The 19,622-nt window shown below is 42.2% G+C and overlaps 1 protein-coding gene across 1 annotated transcript in view; it reads left to right on the forward strand.

Annotated features, from left to right (window-relative positions):
* Positions 1 to 19,622, forward strand: part of LOC132826396 (VPS10 domain-containing receptor SorCS1-like) — an 815,604-nt gene that overhangs the window by 593,186 nt on the left and 202,796 nt on the right. Inside the window, exons 9-11 of the mRNA XM_060842288.1 lie at positions 6,368 to 6,457; positions 13,225 to 13,404; positions 14,005 to 14,151. Coding sequence (XP_060698271.1) covers positions 6,368 to 6,457; positions 13,225 to 13,404; positions 14,005 to 14,151 — 417 coding nt within the window. The remainder of the gene's footprint in view (positions 1 to 6,367; positions 6,458 to 13,224; positions 13,405 to 14,004; positions 14,152 to 19,622) is intronic.

Here is a 19,622-nt window from a genome sequence, read left to right on the forward strand (position 1 = left end):
TGGATGTGCTCGGTAAAATGGGCTGAGTCAGCATGGCTTCATCAAGGGGAGGTCATACCTGACAATCTGTTCGAAGTTTTTGAGGAGGTAATAAGTAAGTTAGACAAAGGAGAGCCAGTGGGCATAATCTGTTTGGATTTCCAGAAAGCCATTGACAAGAGGCCCACAGAGAGCTGCTAAATAAGACAAGAGTATTTGGTATTTGGGGCAAAGTGCTAGTATGGATAGAGGATTGGCTTATGGCAGAAGGCAGAGATAAAGAGATCTTTTTCAGGATGGAAAGTACAGTTCCACAGGTGCCTGTGTTAGGACCACAACTATTCACGATCTGGACCAAGGAACTGAGGGCATTGTAACTAAAGATACGGATGACACAACGACGTGAGGAAGGACCAGTAGTGTTAAGGGAGCAGGGAGGCTTCAGAGGGACTTGAGTAGGCTTGCCGAGTGGGCAAAGAATTGGCTGACAGAATACAATGTGGGGAAATGTGAGATTATGCACATTGGTTGGAAGAATGGAGGCTATTTCTAAACGGGGAAAGACTTTGAAAATCTGAAGCATAAAGTGATTTGATTGAACTTAATCAAATCTTGTTCCATGTAAATAAAGAGCTCATTTTAAGGCTGCAATATAACATTGCATGTGAACCCATACACTAAAGCCCTTGCCTAATTCTGAGAAAATTAAAAGATGACCTTTTCAGACTCTGTTGTCTGCAGGCACATTGAAAATTGGAACAAATAAAGTCTTATTGAATACAAACCTCAATTCAATCAATTGTCACTCAGATCTGGATCAAGAGAAAAAAAAACGCTCTGGTTCTATGGCATTTCTGGAGATCTAAATTGTTTCAAGAAAAATCAATCCTACCAATTTATCTTTTATCTCACCCAATTCTTATTTGGCATTGATTCTGATCTTTCTATCAAATGGAAAACTGCCTCATGCATCTTTGTTTTAGTCCAGTTTATTAGATCATTTCTGATACTTGTTCTTGCTCTTTTTAACCAGTGAACACAAAACAATGAAGGCAAATAGGATAAGGAAAAGATCTGATTCTTTTCAAAATAGTCCTTAATGATGTCTGTTGTTCATCAATCATTCATGGCAATGTTAGCTTGCTTTTGGAGTGTAGCGATGAAGGTTAATCAGCGGAAATACGTTTCTAGTGTATTTTACTAGGAAGCCACCAAATGGGATCAAGCTTGAATCTGAAGGAGAGATTGTATTGAGTCAGCTTCCAGTTGAGGATGGAGAATTATTCTAAAACATTAAGAACAGCATCAAATACATGGGAGATCGTGTTTAGTCAAGCCTACACATAGATCTAAAACAGCCTGTCTCGGTTTAGAAAACAGTATCTGTTAGGACTCCAGGCAATTATCCAGAAACAGAAATGACCAATCACCATGGAGTTTTGATCAAGACAGGAGTAGAATGATGTACCTTGTCCTTCCTTTTATGTGGCTGTGTCTGGCTGGGCCAGCATTTCCTTATTGTCCAGGGGGCAGTTCAAAGTCAGCCATATTGATGTGAGTTTGGAGTCACATGTAGGCTAGACTAGCAGTTTCCTTGCCCGCAGGACAGTAGTGAACCAGGTGGGATTTCCCCCTGACAATTGTTTCACAGTTATCATTAGATTCTTAATTCCAGAAATTCAACTTTTGTCAGGGCAGGATTTGAACCTGGGTCCATGGAGCACTCCGCAGGTTTTTGGGTTAATAATTTAATGATAATATTACTAGCCCATCACCTCCCTTACATGGAGTAAAGCCATATGATATACTCTGCCCCACCCCCAATTTCCCACGCTACAGCAATAGAAATTCAGACTGCTGAGTCTCTGCTGATTTTACACAGCCAGCTGCTTCCCAAAATTATTTGAATACAAACTACGATATGATATTTAAAAGCCTAATTTTGGTAACATTTATTCAAGAGGTTTGTTTTCTTGAGCATACAGAGACAGTGTTTGTTTGTGTGTATCTGCTGAGGTGCTGCAGATCTCTCGCACCTCTGTCTCTCCAGCTGTCAGTTGTTGAGAGCACCTCTGATTCTCACTGTCACCCTGCTGTCCCCTACTCTCCGTCCTGCACGGAGGGGAAGGAGAGAGCTATCAGTGAGACTCGTGAAAAGTGTCAACCCAATGGATGGAGAGGATTTGTTGAGACTGACTCTGAGGTGATGGAGAGGCGCATTGTGCCAAAAGATGTCTATGAGGAATAGATAGGTAAGGATGGGACGTGCACTGACAGAGATGTGTGAAGTGCTGCGAAGGACATGCATCAGCTTTATGGGTGAATGGGCCCCTGCCCTGATCTTTTCTGACTTGGTTAGCTCATTAAGCTGTTTCCTGCAGTGGATCCAGGAGGGTGTTCGAGGCCTCAGCAACCTCCACTTTCAATGGCAATCTTCACCTTCCTGTTACTGCGTGAGATATAATTCCTTTGTGTCTTCAGAGATCCTAGCAGCACGTCCAAGGAGGTACCAGTGAAGTGAGTGTGGCCTTTGTCTGTCTTGACTCCTTTCCAAGATTTCTTTCCCTCTTTATGCCAATTCCTACAGCTTGGTGTTGAACAGTTAGAGTGTCCTACTGAACAGACTGCATTGATTATCATAGGAATTTTGATTGTACTCACTGCTGCTAATTGGAAATCAGGTGTTAACAGATGTGGCTACGTGAGAAACCCTTTGACAGACCCAGTCCACATAAATGGATTTAAACAGATTAGTCATGGTCTCACTGAATAATGGAACAGACTCAAGGGGCTGAATGGCCTACTCCCCCATTCAAATGTCTCATGTTTGATCTTGTTCCAAGTCATTCTATACAGTAAAATTCACCCCAATGTGCCTTTGCTCATACTAAATTGAACTTTTTTTAAATGTATAAGTTAAAATTTCAAAGGAATAGAAAGTCCCAGTCAAACTTGTTTTGTCAGCAATTTAAAAATCCTACCAATCAACACGAGAGTCAGACTGAGACAGATGTAACCAGGATATCTTTCCTCAAACCATTTTGAGATTTTCAAAAGAAAAGTTGATTTCTGGAAGGAAAATGTTCCACGGGAACATTGGCTAACAGCAGTGAAAGGTGGAAGTAGGCAGGCTGCAGAAGGGAATGTGGATATGGTAGGACACAGGTGAGAGCAGAACAAGGGAAAGGAGATGGTATTGGGACCCAGCACAATGGATCTGTATGGGGGGAGGGGAGACGACTAATGGTAATAATAGCCATGGTGACAAGTGGAGGAGTTGTGTGAATGGATAGTGATTGCAAGAGAAACCAGGGCAAGTTCAAAGAGTGGGGAAAGGAATTAGATGGAAACTTAGAGCATTAGAACATAAGAACCAGGAGCAGGAGTAGGCCTTCTGCCCCCCCGAGTCTGCTCCACCATTCAATAAGATCATGGCTGATATTTTCATGGACTCACCCCACTTACCCACCCTCTCACCATAACCCTTATTTCCATTATTATTCAAAAGATTATTTACCTTAGCTTTAAAAGCATTCAGCGAGGAAGCCTCAACTGGGCAGGGAATTCCACAGATTCACAACCCACCTCAATTCAGGCCTGAAACTGTTCCCCATAATTTTGAGGCTATGCCCTCTTGTCCTAGTTTCACCCACCAGTGGACGTTCATCTGCCCAAATCCCCTCAAATGCAAGCTACGGTGCCTCATCTCCCTGACTCACTGTCACTTCTCACATGAGAGAGAAAAATACAAGTCAACTGAAAGACAGATGGCAAGCAGAGAGTCAGCAAAATAGGAGCATCGAGAGAAAGTCTATTGTCTACAATATACATCGCCACGGGAGTTTCACCAGTGGAAATAAATCCTGTCTCATCGATCATTAGAAAAAAAGTTTCAGATGGAAACTCTGTTTGAGGAATTATTGCTGACGTGTGAAAATATTAATAGAATAGCATAATCTTACAGATCACTTCTTTTTGGGATTTTGCAACCTCGAAACTGAGCGAGATAAATGCCTTGCATTTTTAAGTAGGCTAATCATACAGGTCATAGAAATTGCTGCATTCCATTAACTTTTATTAAAACAGACTAAAAATTCTGACCACAAGACAGAGTGAGTAAACCTCCATTGGGTGGACCGCTTGCTCATTCTTGTCAACAGGATTAGTGAAAAAAAAAAGAAAACTTACTTGTTAATTTGACCTTTCCATTAAACTTCTTGGAAATAGTTAAGGTATTGTTCACCTTAATTTCAGCATCTTCCATATCGGCAAAGGATCAGTCAGACTATCATATGGCAAGGTTTGTGCGAAGATTTGTAGCTCGGGTGCTCGTTGTTGTGGTTCTGTTCACCGAGCTGGAAGTTTTTGTTGCAAACGTTTCGTCCCCTGGCTAGGCGACATCATCAGTGCTCTGGAGCCTCCTGCGAAGCGCTTCTTTGATGTTTCTTCCGGTATTTATAGTGGTCTGTCCTTGCCGCTTCCGGGTGTCCGGGTGTATCATATGGCACTTTAGAAGGAGCAAGAGTTGAGAGCTCAAATCAAAAACAGCTTTGATTGCAAAACAGTCTAACTGAAGGATAAAAAGCTTTGAACCAGTGGAAAGGGCAACATTTCCTAACACTGCCATCGTGTTCACCAATGAATGAGCGGGACCAAAAGAAGCCCTTTGGATAAAGAAACAGCATACGGATCGGATAAATTTGGGTCGTTATAAAGACCTAAGAGACAGTGAAGGGACAAGGAGCATTTAGCATAAAAGTTTTTCGGTGGTCACTTTTTCAACAACATTAAAATCAACAAGCACATAGTGAGACATGGGGATTCTGCATTTCAATTTCCCCATTCCAACTAAACCCAGTAATTGATATCAGCCGAATAGTTCAAAATCTTCCTGAGACCATTTGTAGCAAAAGAACAATCTATGAATTCTCTCAAAATGATAAAAAAAAGGACAAAAATAGGTCTTTCACATCTGAAAGATACTCATGTACTTGATTTTTAAACAGGTCCCTTTTATGATTACGCAGGTATACCAATAAATCTATTTCTGGATCAGTGGTGCTGGAAGAGCACAGCAGTTCAGGCTGCATCCAAAGTGCAGCGAAATCGACATTTCAGGCAAAAGCCCTTCATCAACCAATAAATCTATGCTGATTGAAGGAAAGAAATCTCTGATTTGATTGGCAAGTGACTGAGAAAAGCAGGTTAATTACAATAAATAGGGTGATCTATTTCCTTGTTTGTTCAGCTGACAAGCATTCCAAATTAGGTGTTCTCTGTCAATGTCACAAGGAACAAGCTAGCGCCAAGCCAGTAAAAGGACAGGAAAAGGAAATATAACATTAACTGGAGGAGCCAAACATCAGCTGTATAATCCACTTGCTGAAAATGTGTTGCTGGTTAAAGCACAGCAGGTTAGGCAGCATCCAAGGAACAGGAAATTCAACAGGAATGAAGGGCTCTGATGAAGGGTTCTGGCCCGAAATGTCGAATTTCCTGTTCCTTGGATGCTGCCTAACCTGCTGCGCTTTAACCAGCAACACATTTTCAGCTCTGATCTCCAGCATCTGCAGACCTCACTTTTTACTGTATAATCCACTTATCAATTTGCAACAGTCAGCTGTTTTCCCAGTTTATGGCAGCCATATGGATGGTCAGGTACGAAAACATGTGGAGAGATGACAGAGTGTGGAAGCGGAAGAACAAAAGGCTTGGCAGAGGGGCTCAGACTTGGAGACTATCAAAGTATTTCAAAATGTGCAGAGTCACCTTGCCTATGATGTATCTTGAATGCATACTATGAAAGAAAGTAGACTCTATTGACTCTGAATTTATAGTCAACACTATAAGTTTGACCCTTGTCCTTTCTCAATGTAATAAATAGGGAAGCAATGATCACCAATGGTACAATAGAATGAATTCGTTTGTCGGAAATGCTTCCAATTTTATGAAGCTAGTCCAGATTCTGGATTGACCAACATCAAAATATTAACATAATTTATTACATTTTCTATCAGTCAGAGTTTTGAAATCAAAGTAACAATTTGCAGTGTTCAGTATTTCTTCACTGCTGTTGTTTCAGCTATGTGTTTAATTGCACCTCACAGTCAGACTTCAGCCATGGCAGTGACTTCAGGACAGGTCTCGTTCACAGAAAAGCCTCACTTTGTTGACTTCTGTTTGTATTGTAAGAGAAAAATAAATTACCAAGTTGCTTTGGTGATTGGGCTAAAGTGATCATTATCTTTATCACCCGGAGGGTCAAGGCAGAACATTTATTAATATTTATTGCGCATTTGCTCTCCATGAATTGTTTACTGCCCATAAACCAATTTCTGTTCCAGAACAAAAACCAAGTGTAACATTTGTCTTGTGCTTCACTAACCAGGTGACATCTGGTGGACGGGTGACTTACTACGTGTCATATCGAAGACAGAGCTTCACACAAATGAAACTCCCCAAATATTCGTTGCCCAAGGTAAAAAGAAGTGAAATCTTGACATTCTTTTGATCACAGAGACCTTCTCCTGTACTGCACAGTATCTCATTACAATGATTTTATGATGAAAGTGTTTTATATTTAATTATATCAGAATTACAAACAAAATGGAATTATCAGAAGGTAACATGTATTTGAGCGGTATGGCCAGGGGAACTGGCTGATGGAGACAGGGTATTTTTAACACATCTTTCTCATTTGGGAGCTCCAAGCCTGTTAACAAAGTTCCTCACTGATCAGCTTCTACTGACTCTGACAGAACATTAGGACCATGGCTAGGAACTCAAAACAGGAGCTCTCCAGATTCAGCCGAGTTGTACATTGGTGTTGACATGCCTCGTCTCACCAGGTACACCATTCCCAGAGCCATGCTCAGTGTCAGCACTCCTGCTTTCCAGTCAAAAGTTGAGTTCATGGCTCACTGCAGGAGTTGAACATGCTGTCAGGTCTGATGCTCAGTGTGACACAGTCGGAGCTGCCACAGTTGCTATCTCTCAGTTGAGATGTCAAACTGAGCTCCCATCTTCCCTCTCTCTCCTCAATGTAAACAATCCCCTGACAGAGCAGGGGAAGTATCCCTACAATCCCTCAATGAAAGCCAGTCATCTAGTCATTATCACATGGCTGAGTACAAGAGCTTGCTGAAAAGAATTAGATATATTACAACAGTATCTATATTTCCACCTACATCATGGGCTGTGAGGGCATCTGGAGGATGTGACACATGACGGATATACAGCATTTTGAGCCTACCTACAGCAGGTAGACCACAGTAGGTTCAAGAAGGCAGCTCACCCCCACCTCCTGAAGGGCAGCTAGGGATGATACTGCCCAGCCAGTGACACCTAATGTCCCCCAAGTGAATAAATATTAAATAATAAACACAAGTCTTCTTACTCACCAGGAATGGGACAAACAATTGTAAACTGACAATCAAGAGGGAAAATCCATTTCCTGTGTAATTATTTAAGGGATGTGAGTCTCACTGGCTGGGCCAGATTTTACTGCCCGTCCCTGGTGAGCCCAGAGGGTAGGCATTAAAAGTCAACCAAATTGCCGTGGCTCTGGAGCCACATGTAAGCCAGCAAAGGTGAGGTCGATGGATTTCCTTTCTCAAAGGGCCTGACGGGGTTTGTGTATTTTTATATGGTCTTTATAAGGTCATGTCTTAACATCTCTGTCTGTCATGATGGGATTAAGTCCATTATACCAATATGCAACTCCAAATTACTATTCCAGTGACACTGCCTGGTAGCTATTGCCTCCTTTTCAACATGCCCGACACTGGTGTCCCTGGTGGGCTGCAGGGGACAAAGGCCACTGCAGACACACCATGTCACCATTAGAGGATTAATGCTTACGGTATCTTCTCCAACTTCTCAAGCACTGCTGTGGTGTAATAGCCCAAGTCTATCCAGCCTAGTTACCTGAGAGATACACCCACTGAGTTCCTGAGGTACTATCTTTAACCAAAGCTGAAGACTTGACAGTGAACCTGATTCCTTCCTTTTCCTATTAAATGTCCTCTTGGCCTATTGTTCGAAATTGTGGCCTTAATTCTGATGCAGAAAGAGATGCATTCCTTTTCTCATGATTTCAGAAAACACTAGGTTTACTTGTCAGCTACTGCTTCCAAATAGCTAAGTGTGTGCCAACTGTCCTGCACTTACTAAATGTCCCATACCCAATGATTTACATCTCCCAATGTATAGATTACATATTGCCCTTGGATGGAGAGCGAAAGAGATATCACAATGCAGGCTAAACAATGTCAGTGCATACAGCAGAAGTGACAGTACACTCTTAAAATCTGTATCAGACCCTTTAAGGGAAGCAAAATCCTAGTGGTATTGTTGCTCGGTTACTAATTCAGAGACCCAACTAATGGTTTGAATCTCACCAGGCAGATGGTGGAATCTGAATTCAATACAAAATCTGAAACTAAAATCTAATGATGACCATGAAACCATCCTGACTGTCAAAATAAAAATCTGGGTCATTAAGGTCCTTTAGGGAAGGAAACTGCCATCCTCACCTGGTCTGGCCTACATGTGATTCCAGACCCACAGCAATGGGCTTGACTTTTAACTCCCCTCTGGGTAATGAGGGATGGGCAATAAATGCTGACCCAGCCAGTGATGCCCATATTCTGTTAATGAAAATTAAAGTAATCGAGGGGTTTAGTTGCCGTCTGGTGTACAGACTTGGCTTTTTTGAGCTTTGTATGGAAGTAAAACAAGAGGAATCTCTTTTAAAACAATTCCACAATCCATAACAGGAGGTAAAAAAATGAAACAATAGAGAACAGGGAAGTAATATATTTTTACAACGTGGTTGTTCTCTCTGATGTTCACATCACAGTAGCAGCAACTCTTCATTGGTTTTGAGTACAAGGTGATGCCTCAAATGATGAATAGTTGAAAATGTTTAAAATCTGCCCAATGCTGCCTCTCCCATCAGGTTACCAGAAATAACCACCATCACCTGGAACATGAGCAGAATCCTTTCTGGCTCAACCAAGTTTTCACTCAATAACCATTGATCCAGAATTCAATAGGGGTTTTCTAAACAGATCAGGAGAAGTAGACATTAATGTCTCATATTGGGCATCTGGGCTGTCCCAATGTTCTGGATTCAAGAATTGACCTTGACATACCATTTTACATAAAACAGATAAAAAGTATCAATTTTATCCCAGTCGTGTCTCCCAGACTGGGAGGTCTTGTGATTCATTGGTAGTGTCCCTACCTCTGAGTCAGAAGCTCTGCCTTTGAGACTCATGCGAAGGTGTGTTGGCCTGGGAAGGTGCTATCAGACATGGAAAAGCAGATTGATGGTCAGTGTTTAAAAGTCCTTCCAATATGCTGAACAGCAGGCAGTAAAAATAGGAAGGTTCCCTGCTCCGCACCTTACCCATGTGCGTGGACCGATCCAGTGGTCCAACTCTGGAGACAGGGACAGGGGTAAAGATAGACAGAATGAGATTGACTAAGGAACATTCCTGATGAAGGACATAGGCCCAAAATATTGACTCTCCTGCTCCTCAGATGCTGCCTGACCGGCTGTACTTTTCCAGCGCCACACTCTTCAACTAAGGAATATTTCCAGAGGTTTTCCTTATTTGATCGCCATGGAGCTCACTACCCAATTCCAGATGGTGGGTGAATTCCTGATGATGTCAGCAGGAATTAGAGAGCCAGTAACTCTGAGACCATCAACGGGATAACTGAGAGAGATAGACATTGACCAACGTGATTGTTGAGGAGCCTGCCTCAGTGGCAGAGTTGGATCTGTGGGTGTGACCCTTACTACTAGCAGCCCCCTCTTTTGGGGAAAGGAGTCTCCATTTTGAAGACGTTAGACCATTGCAAGGTTGTCACTTCCACTGAGTCAGTGGCCTCCATAGATGGCAGGAGCATTCTGCTGCTGGCTAAATGCAAGCTCACTATTGAAACGGGACCTTAAATGTGGTCCTTGGATTTCTGCCCTTCTCTGGCAAACTTCCGCATCAGGGGATACATGGCAGAACCATCCCTAAATGTTTCTTGGCTTTTTCAGAAACAGCCACTGCTTCCAAATATCCAAGTATGTGCCAACTGCCCTGCATTTATTGAATGTCCCATACCTGACTGATGATACTTCCATTTGATGATGTTCATCTCTCAATGTATAGATTACACATTGCCCTTGGATGGAGAGCGAAAGAGGTATCACAATGCAGACTGAACAATGTCAGTGCATAAAGCAGAAATGACAATCTACTCTTAAACCCTGTCTCAGACCCTTTAAGGGAAGCAATATCCTAGTGGTGTTGTTGCTCGGCTACTCCCTTCACCCATTGGCCAGGAAAATACTACCCTAAACTGCGACAAAATACATAAGACGCTTGTGCCTCAGTTTTAACATGATGTCAACTTGTGCAAAGAGGATGTTTGTGCAAGGCAGCTCTTCTCCTCTGAGTTTACACTCCAGAGTGGATTGAAGTTAAGGCAGGGTTATTTTCAGAAGTAACCCATATACATGAGGTATACGGGTATACAGACTAAATACTCCCAGTGATGACAAATGCATAACTTAGACAGGAGGGACTGGGTAACTGATGTCCATGTAGTTTATTGATTAGTCCATTCAGAAACATAAAGCAGATCAAGCTAAAGATAAGTCTTTGCATCACCTGAACTTAACCATGCAAAGAGAACCAACCATTTCCTGCTGAGAGCTTCAAAGTGATTTAATGTTTTTGTTTAAGTCTCCCTCCCTCAAGCACTATTTTAAATATTAAACAGAGATTATAAAGGTGTTAAAAATAGTGCAAAGTGCTGACTGTGTAGCAAGAGGAACACCAGTAAGGTGTCAAGAGGATTCTGTGAACAGGCCATGAAGGTGAAGTCAGGAGGGAACAGCTGGTGGGTCACTTAATAACTGAATCCATCCAGTCACAGACAGGGATGGGATAAAAGTCAGAAACCTCCAAGCAAGGTGGGATGATTAAGTAAACAAGCCCTGGTATTGACTTAAAAAGTCTTAAATGGATGAGTTGAATTGCATGACAACTTATTGCTTTGCTTTGAAACGAAAAACAATTCACACACATTTTGCTTCTGGAGCATCAAGATTATTATCACAAGGTCACAAATAGAAGGAGCAAAAGAGAGCCATTCAGCCCATCGAGCCTGATCTGCTATTCCGTGAGATTGCGGCTGATCTGATAATCCTCAACTCCACTTTCCTGCCTTTTCCCTATAACTCCCAATTTCCTTCCTGATTAAAAATCTGTCTCTCTCAGCTTTAAAGAGAAATAATTCCTTCTCATCTCTGTCTTAATTGGACAACCTCCTAGTTTTGTGATTGTCCCCTCTGGTCCTAGACTCTCCCACAATGGGAAATAACCTCTCCACATCTACCCTGCTAAATCTTAAAAATTGAATGAACTGTGGATGCTGTAAATCAGAAACATAAACAGAAAAGCTCAGCAGGTCTGGCGGCAGCTGTGCAGAAAAATCAGAGATCATGTTTTGGGTCCCTTCCCCAGCTCTGCTGCTATAAGGTTGCTCCTCTTCTCAACTCCAATGATTTCAGACCCAAGCGTCTTAACATCTCCTCAGAGTCCCTCCATACCTTGTATAACCGGGTGAACCTTCCCTGGACTGCTTCCAAGGCCAGCATGTCTGTCATTAGATAAGGGCTCAAAACTGTTCACAGTATTCCAGCTGTGATCTGACTAGTGTCTTGTCCAGCTTTAATAATGCCTCCTTACAGGTAGGCAGCAAAGGTGCCACACACATGCAGACATTGACCAATTGATCTATGCCTGGTCATCACGGCTGTGGGAGAAGCGTTGCCTGAAGAACTGGGTGGAATATCATTAACAACAAAAAGGAAAAATTATGCCATGGTCAAATCCAGGTGCTCAGGCTGTGAATGGCATTACCCTGCAGGATGGAAAGAGGCCACACCAACCCTCCCAAAGCATTCCACCCAGACCCACACATACCTGAACACCATGGGTAATTTAGCACAGCCAATCCACCCTAACATGCACATCTTTGGATTGTGAGAGGAAACCAGAGCACCCAGAGGAAACTCACACAGACACGGGGAGGATATGCAAACTCCACACAGACAGTGGTCTGAGGGTGGAATTGAACCTGGGTCCCTGGCGCTGTGAGGCAGCAGTGCTAACCACTGAGCCACCTTGCCGCCCCCTTTTATCATAATAGTTTGAGATGATGAAACTCTTTGTCACAATTAGTTATGAGCAGTGTTTTCCTCGGTTTATCTGTTTTTATGAATGTTTTGAGCAGTACACAGGTACCTTCAAACCCTGCTATGCCTCTTGAGGTTACCAAGAAGGACTCTCCTTCACAACCTCTCCCCTCGCCTGAGGGTGTAGTGATCCTCAGATTAAACCAACATCAGTCAACTCTCTCTAGTGAGAGAGTGGGACTATAGGGAGGGGAATCCATGACCAATCTCCCAGGGACAACCAGGGATGGACAATAAAGAGTGACCTAGTCAGCAATACTCACATCCAAGAAACAAACAGAAAGGATTCAATTACACTTCGCATTGTTTCAACTGCACTATTTCCCCGGGCATCCAAACCAGGCATTGAGATCTTGCCCTCAAAGCGCATTCAGAAACAGGCCCAACTATGTGGTAATTCTGGCCTGGGAATGCCTCATTATTTAGTCTGAGCATATCGGTTGGGTGGGATGGCTTGAGATTCGCACTCCCTACTGCTGACGTGATGCGGCAGGAGCTTGTTTAACAACAGTGTCATGGAAATTAAATTGACTCAACTCAACTACTAGCAAGAGCAACCAAAAAGAGCTTTATTAATTTTAACCTCTGCATTGCAGAGGGACCACATGCACTTGACAACAATACCTTGTGCAAGGATCCTGAGCATAATTCAGGTATTTGTCTTATACAGTTTCTTATTACGCTCTCAAGGACAAAGACTGCGAAGGCTTGAGTTGTCATTCTTTTCATTCCCTGGTTGTGGACATACTGTTCTTATAATTTTCTCTTGTTGAATGTTTACAAAGTTCCGCAGAGACAAGCCGTCCCTCGACTGCTGGCTTCAGCAAAGTGTCAGAAAGTTTTAAATTTAGTAAAGCATTGTCTTTCAGATTTCAGAGTAAATGGATTTCAGGGTAAATGTGAATTTTGTTAATTTTCCATCACAAACAGTGATCTCAAAGTAGGATCAGTGCAACTTAAACTTTTTGTTGTCCTGGCAGGATATGCACATCATCAGCACTGACGACAATCAAGTGTTTGCCGCTGTGCAAGAATGGAACCAGAATGACACGTACAATCTATACGTGTCCGATGCAGGAGGAGCTTACTTCACGATTGCTTTAGAGAATGTGAAAAGCAGCCGAGGCCCTGAGGGGAATGTTATGATTGACCTTTATGAGGTAATGTAATGTCTGTACTCAACAGTACTCTTTAAGATAAAGGTTTCTATTTTACTGAAACCTGACATGAATGAAACTCAATTTTCCAGTGTATTTACATAACAAACAGCCAATATTCCAGCGGCTAATCTGAGGAAGGGATTAAATTAGCTCAGAGAAAATCAGATTAGCCTGTTTAGGAAGTATACTAATGTGTTTGTGGCTGATCCTCATAATGGATTTAGTGAACGTTGTTGTTTGATTGTAGCATTAAAGTCAAAACTGAATGCTGTTAAAAAGAAAAATCCATCTTTCTATATTATACACTTCTCCTGGAGATTTTAAACCAATTACCTGTTGGACTGCAGGCAGGGAAAACAATTTGGAAATCTCTGATAGTTGTTTAAATATGTCATTTGTGCAGAGACCTCCTCGTACAATCAGAGGCATCTTTCACAGTTAATTCCCAAAATAAGTCACTTCAAGGAGGCTACTTCAAATGTCAAAGTTTATCAGTGATTGGTGAAAACTATACAAACCTGAAAATTAAATATCTTGAATGTTTTAAAAGCAAGCCCCCATTTCTGTTGATGGTATTTCAATTGTAACCCTTTTTCCTAGGTAGCAGGGATAAAGGGAATGTTCCTGGCTAACAAAAAGGTACAAAGACAGGTGAAGACATTCATCACCTATAACAAAGGACGGGACTGGCGACTGCTTCAGGCTCCCACTGTGGATGTCAGAGGCAACAAGATTCACTGCATTCTGGTAAGCAGCGATATCTGACGTCTCACAAACACAAACCCTTGAGTTTTTGTCTCTTATTTCAGAATGTCAGGCTTTTTGGAACATTCAATAGCCAGAACTCATGTCGACAAAGTACTGATGTTATCATAAGAGTTTAAGCATCAAGATCAGTGAGGTCTTAGATCCAATTGAAGCTGAAAAAATGAAGGAGCAACCGTTTAAAGTTAATTGCATGTTTATCACATTTTTATATCATTTTTTAAATTAAAAGTAGAAGGATTTATTGCCCCTCACATAACACTACCTGACAAATCGTGCCCGTTTCATCCTCCAGGAGAAGGTTTGATAAGAAATGTCAACTGTCAAAGCTAAACTTTAATTGCATTGAATTGTCTTGCCTCAACTCTGAGTGGCAAGGATAACCGATACTTTTCAGATCAACAAGCAGTTCAGTTCAAGCCGCACACATCCTCAGTTAATCTGATAAAATCTCCTAATAGCCTCCCGTGTCTCTAAAACTCTTCATTCTTTATCTTGTTCACTTCTTCTGAAGTTTAGCATATTGAATTAATATTTATCGTTTGCTCCTTTTTCAGGAAAATGAATGTATTTCCTTTTGCAGAGTTTAAAGAGCTCTGACTTTGGTATACAGTGGGACTGAGCTAATCCATGTGTTTTAGTTAGCCCAATCAGGCTTTTATGCACATAGCCTACAGGTGACACTTTCTAATGGCACACCTTTCCATACATTGGCTTTCTCTGTAATCCTTCAGTAATATGCTGCCTACTTCACTAGCCCTGTCCTACATACTGCATACGCAGCAGTCAGTAATTCTATTGTCTAGTGGCTTTCTACATGTTGTGACTTGTAAAGCTGCTGCTGGATGAACAAAGCACCAAGTGAACATGGTTCATATCCTCTTATTGCTTGGTAATGTGTCGGGACTAACTGGGAATTCCAACTATCTTTATTCATCATTGGACTCTAATTTGATCCAGTAATCCTTCCGTGCACCAGTTCGACCTCAGTAAGTACCCACTGTACTCTTTCCACCTGTAGCTACAGAAACTTTCCCATTAACCACTGAAGTCAATCTCTTCCAGCAGCTACGGCTTTTGCCCGAAACATCGATTTCGCCGCACTTTGGATGCTGCCTGAACTGCTGTGCTCTTCCAGCACCACTGATCCAGAATCTGGTTTCCAGCATCTGCAGTCATTGTTTTTACCCTCTTCGCTCAAGCCTGTCTACCCCAGTGACCAATCGGTACACTCCATTTGTCCAGATACATTTTCAGTGTACTCTGTCCTCCCAAAGAAACTATTGCATATGTCTGAGCAAACACAAGAACGCTTGAATGCGCATAACCGCAAAAATGATTCATTCCTTGCCTTTGCAGTGTGTAGTTGTTCTCAGTAACTCCTCAATAATGCCCTGCCTACCCCAATAACCCTTGTTGTACAATATGCTTTATTCTGTTCTGAAAAAGTAAAGGGAAAACTAGGCATATGTTAATTCACTCCCCTCACTCAATGACCCATTCATTCCCCTCACTCATTAACCCATTCATTCCCCCCGTGATCTCCCATTGACTCCTCTTCAATGTCTCATTAATTAGAATCATAAAGTCATTGAGGTGTACAGCACAGAAACAGGTCCTTCAGTCCTACTCATCTGTGCAGACCAGCTGACCAGCACCACTCTGATCTAAACAATGAACAAGAGTGCACTACTTGGCCCCTTGAGCCTGCTCTCCCTACCAATAAGATCATGACCAATCTGCCTTTAACCTCCATTCTATATTCCTGCATATAGAGTCAGAGAGTCATGGAGTCGTAAAGATGTACAGCAGAGAAACAGACTCTTTTGTTCAACTCTTCCATGTCAACCAGTTGTCCTAAATTAATCCAGTCCCATTTGCCAGCACTTGGCCCATATCCCTCTAAACCCTTCCTCTTCATATACCCATCCCAGATGTCTTTCAAATGTTGTAATTGTACTAGCCTCCATGACTTCCTCTGGCAGCTCATTCCATACACACACCAGCCACTGCGTGGAAAGGTTACCCCTTGGGTCCCTTTTAAATGAATTGAATGAATGAATGAATTGAATTGAATTTGTCATGTGTACCAAGACACAGTGAAAAGCTTTGTCTTGTGAGCAATACAGGCAGATCACAGAGTTAAATAGCGTAGATAAATAAATAATAGGTAAACAGCAGCAAAAACAAAAACACAGGTACAGGTGAATGTTCAGAGTCTGTGAGTCCATTCAGTATTCTAACAACAGTAGGGTAGAAACTGTTTTGAAACCGGCTGGTGCGTGTGTTCAGGTTTCTGTACCTTCTCCCCGATGGTAGAGGTTGTAGAAAAACATTGCCCAGGGTGGGATGGATCTTTGAGAATGCTGGCAGCCTTTCCTTGACAGTGGGCCTAGTAGATGGATTCTATAGATGGGAGGTTGGCCTTTGTAATTGTCTGGGCCGAGTTCACCACTCTCTGTAACCGTCTCTGATCCTGAATGGTACAGTTGCCATACCAGGTAGTGATACATCCAGACAGAATGCTCTTGATGGTGCACCTATAAAAGTCGGTAAGGGTATTTGCCATCACGCCAAACTTCCTCAGCTGCCTGAGGAAGAAGAGACGTAGTTGGGCCTTTGTAACCAGTGCATCCACATGAAGAGTCCAAGAAAGCTTGTTGTGGATGACCACTCCCAGGAACTTGACACTCTCCACTCATTCCCCCTCTGTGCTGTTAATGTGTAGGGGGGCATGAGTAACATCCCTCCGAAAGGCAATAATGAGTTCCTTGGTTTTGCTGGCTTTGAGAGCTAGGTTGTTCTCAGTGCACCATTTTTCCAGGTTTTCCACCTCCCATTTGTAATCTGTTTCATTCCCCTCTCATCCAAAACCTATGCCCTCGAGTTCTGGACTCCCTCACCCCAGGGAAAGACTTTGGCTACTTACCCAATCCATGCCCCTCATGATTTTATAAACTTCTATTAGGTCACCCCTCAGCCTCTGACACTCCAGGGTAAACAGCCTCCAGGGTATTCAACCTCTCCCTATAACTCAAACCCTTCAATCCTGGCAACATCCTTGTAAATCATTTCTGAACCCTTTCAAGTTTCACAACATCCTTCCTATAGGAGGGAGATCAGAATTGCACACAATATTTCAAAAATGGCCTAACCAATGTCCTGTATACTCTCTCAGCCATGATATCCATTATCATTCCCTTTTCAATACTCCCATTTTAAAAGCTTATTTTGTCATGGGTTATGGATATCGCAGGCATCCTGAATTGTCCTTGAACAGAGTGGTTAGCTTGCTGCATCACTTCAAAGGATAAACATTAAAAGTCAGCCACATTGTTGTGAATCTGGATTTGTGCGTCGACCAGACCAGGTAACGATGGCAGGTTTCCAATCCTGAGGGACATGAGAGAGTCAGATGAGTTTTTATAACAGTCAAGGGTCAATAATTGTCACTGTTATTGACATAAACTTTGAATTCTAAATTTCATGAATTAAATTTAAAATCCAACAACTGTTGGAGTGGGATTTGAACCTCTGTCTATCTAGCATTAGCTCAAGCCTCTGGGTAATGCGTGCAGTGCGTGTACCATGATGCCAGCTTGGTGCCCACACCCTACTCATATTCTATTCACTCTGCAGGTGAGATTCCATTCGCTTCCTCACTGTGAATCATCCATCCCATAATATTTCTCATTTTCCCTCACAATGCCCTATTCACAACCTGCAATATTGAGCTGACTCTCACTCCTGTGCACTTCCTGACTCTCCCAAGCAATTAGAGGAGATCTTGGTCCTTTGTTCATCCATTAGCAGCAATATAAGTCACAACGTGTAGATAGCCATAAGATGGTGAATTTATCTGACTCCTGCCCAGTAGCTATGTTCCCAGACATTAAACTGCCCATCAATCTGTTCTACAACCAGGTAGGGGGACCTGCTACACAAAATTACATTTGATCAGTCTTTAAATTCACCAATAATGCCATCTGAAATTCCTTGCTGTCCAATCTTTCCAGTTCTCCCATATCCAAATTATCATCAGGTCACAGAGTCATAGAGGTGTACAGCACGGGAACAGACCCTTCAGTCCAACTCGTCCATGCTGACCAGATATCCCAACCCAATCTAGTCCCACCTGCCATCACCCGGCCCATATCCCTCCAAACCCTTCCTATACATATACCCATCCTGATGCCTTTTAAATGTTGCAATTGTACTTCTTCTGGCAGCTCATTCCATACACATACCACCCTCTGCGTGAGAAAGTTGCCCCTTAGGTCTCTTTTAAATCTTTCCCCTCTCACCTTAAAACTATGTCCTCTAGTTCTGGACTCCCCGACCCCAGGAAAAAGACCTTGTCTATTTATCCTATCCATGGCCCTCATGATATTATAAACATCTACAAGGTCACTCCTCAGCCTCCGATGCTCCAGGGAAAACAGCCCAGCCTGTTCAACCTCTCCCTATAGCTCAAACCCTCCAAACCTGGCAACATCCTTGTAAATCTTTTCTGAACCCTTTCAGTCAAGTTTCACAAATCTTTCCAATAAGAAGGAGACCAGAATTGCATGCAATATTCCAAAAGTGGCCTAACCAATGTCCTGTACTGTCACAGCATGATCTTCCAACTCCTGTACTCAATACTCTGACCAGTAAAGGAAAGCACACCAAACTCATTCTTCACTATCCTAGCTACCTGCGACTCTACTTTCAAGGAGCTATGAGGCTGCACTCCAAGGTCTCTTTGTTCAGCAACACTCCCTAGGACCTTACCATTAAATGTAGAAGTCCTGCCACGATTTGTTTTCCCAAAATGCAGCCCCTCGCATTTACCTGAATTAAACTCCATTTGCCACTTCTCAGCCCATTGGCCCATCTGATCAAGATACTGTTATAATCTGAGGCAACCCTCTTCGCTGTCCACTCCACCTCCAATTTTGGTGTCATCTGTGTTCACAAAAAGCCTGTGTAGTTGTATGAATTAAAAGGATAAAACAGCATTGCAGGTCAGTTATTTACATAACGATAGCAGTGTACAAGATGGGACTGATTGTACAAACATGTTAAATATAACAGCAAGAAAGGTAAAAGGGGAAAGGATGGTTAAAATAGAAAATGAATGGCTCTTTACTTGTCATTTGAAACAAAATAAATGAATTAATGGCACAAAAAAAAGTTAATGTGTGATCTTATTGCCATTATGGAGATATGGTGTAGAAGACAGGCAGGAAGAAGGGACAATTGTTAGTATGAGATGGAATGTGTACCACAGCAAGAAATGATGTTCAATCCATATGGTGGAATAAAGAAATAAATAAGGGAAAAAGGCATTGATGGAAGTAGTCAATGAGACTCCTAACATCAACTATGGTGTTGGACATAAAATAAAGCTGAGGGAATGTAAAAATGGACGTACATTCATTGTGATGACTTAATGTTCATTTAACTTGGGG

Source organism: Hemiscyllium ocellatum, chromosome 22 (genome assembly GCF_020745735.1).
Source record: "Hemiscyllium ocellatum isolate sHemOce1 chromosome 22, sHemOce1.pat.X.cur, whole genome shotgun sequence".
In the NCBI taxonomy this organism is placed as follows: Eukaryota; Metazoa; Chordata; class Chondrichthyes; order Orectolobiformes; family Hemiscylliidae; genus Hemiscyllium; species Hemiscyllium ocellatum.